The sequence below is a fragment of the Impatiens glandulifera genome, chromosome 3 (genome assembly GCF_907164915.1).
Source record: "Impatiens glandulifera chromosome 3, dImpGla2.1, whole genome shotgun sequence".
NCBI classification, from domain to species: domain Eukaryota; kingdom Viridiplantae; phylum Streptophyta; class Magnoliopsida; order Ericales; family Balsaminaceae; genus Impatiens; species Impatiens glandulifera.
In genome coordinates, this window is record NC_061864.1 from 59,965,548 (window position 1) to 59,967,411 (window position 1,864).

Consider the following 1,864-nt stretch of genomic DNA (forward strand, 5'->3'; position numbering starts at 1 on the left):
CACCAAAATCTTCAAAAAAATCTTATAATGATATGTTCATGGACTTATTTTTAAAAAGCCTATAAATAATAATTGATAACCTATCAATGATAAGCCTAACTTAATTTGTATCCAAAAAAATAAAAATAAAAAACACTATCTTACTTGGAGAAAAGCATGGCACGATTCCCATTTATCAACAAAATCAAGGAAAAAAAAGAACAAGTATTCTGGAAAAAGAAAAAAGGAAACACTTCCCCCAAACCCAAACATTCATAATGACATCGATGATAAGTTGAATGATCGATAACATGGTGAATTGAATGAACTTCGCAATGAAGACCCAAAACAGTCTGAAAATGAGAACGATGTAAGTATGCCTAAAAGTGACACTGATGGAGTTATAAATCAAAAGATTTTGTTTCCTTTAAATGTTGATGATCTAGGAAATTGGGATAAATTGCAAAATATTAGGGACTTTTTGGTTGAAAGAGATCCTAAAAGATATGATGATATTTTGTTTCCTCTTGATAACATTGGAAGACATTTCAATCCATCACATTATAAGAGACAATTGACAAATGGTGAGAAAAGTGATAGAAGATGGTTAATGTACTCTATTTCTATGGACAAGATTTTCTGTTTTTGTTGCAATTTATGCAAAACCCAAAGAACCATGGAGAAACTTGGTTATCTAGCTGACGAAAGATACAAAGATTGGAAGAATATCAGCCGATGCCTCAATCTTCATGAAACTAGTAAAGATCATATTGATTGTATGACTAGTTGGATTGAATTAGAAAGAAGACTTCAAAAGAAAAAGACAATTGATGAAAGTGTGCAAGTAGCAATTAACAAAGAGAGAGAAGATTGGAAACAAGTATTGAAGAGAATAATTGCAGTTGTGCAAAGGATTGCGAAAAATAACTTGGCACTTTGAGGAGATTGTGAAAAGCTTTATGTTGAGAATAATGGAATCTTTTTGCAGTTAATTGAAATGATTGCCGAATTTTATCCAATAATGGTGGAACATCTTCGACGTATTCAAGAACGATAGATTCATTACACTTATCTTGGGACCAAAATCCAAAATGAATTGATACAAATGTTGGCAGCTGGAGTAAGAAGTTTAATTGTTGCAAAAATTAAGCATGTAAAGTATTTCACTATGATACTTGATTGCACTCCAGATGTAAGTCGCGAGGAACAAAGCTTTCTACACTCCATGTGGATGCCACAGTCTTAATCTCACACTATGTGTTATGGTAAATTGTTGTCCTAAAGCGATGTCCTTTTTTGGTGTTATACAACGCATATATTCATTATTCTCTTCTTCTACCAAGCGATGAAAAATCTTCAAAGATCATGTACAAGGTCTTACGGTCAAGCCATTATCACAAACACGATGGGAAAGCCATGTTGAAAGTGTGAAGTCCATAAAAGACCAGACTTCAAAAATACGAGATGCTTTAATTGATTTGGCAAACACTTCTTATGACTCAAAAATGAAGAGTGAAGCTGAGGGCTTGACATCATTTGAACTTGAGAATTTTGAATTCCCAACCGGAATAATTATTTGGTACAAGTTATTATATGAGATTAACATTGTCAGTAAGTTTCTCCATTCAGAAAAAATAGATATTGATGTTGCTATCGGACAGTTAAAGAGGCTTATTTCTTTTCTCCAAGAGTTTAGAGAATTTGGATTTGATCAAGCCTTGGTTAAAGCCAAACATATTCCAAGTGAAATGGGAATTGAACCTATTTTCCAAGAAAAACGCATCATTCGGAGAAAGAGACAATTTGGTGATATCAACAGTGAAGAGGTAACTCAATCTCCTAAAGAATCTTTTCGAGTTAATTACTTCTTATTTATAATTGATCA

The 1,864-nt window shown here is 32.7% G+C and overlaps 1 protein-coding gene across 1 annotated transcript; it reads left to right on the top strand.

Moving 5' to 3' along the window:
• The first annotated feature begins 355 nt into the window (after window positions 1–355).
• Window positions 356–919, top strand: LOC124930530 (zinc finger MYM-type protein 5-like). Its single transcript, XM_047470865.1, has one exon. It carries the CDS (start codon window positions 356–358, stop codon window positions 917–919), a length of 564 nt encoding a protein of 187 aa, XP_047326821.1.
• Window positions 920–1,864: the final 945 nt, after the last annotated feature.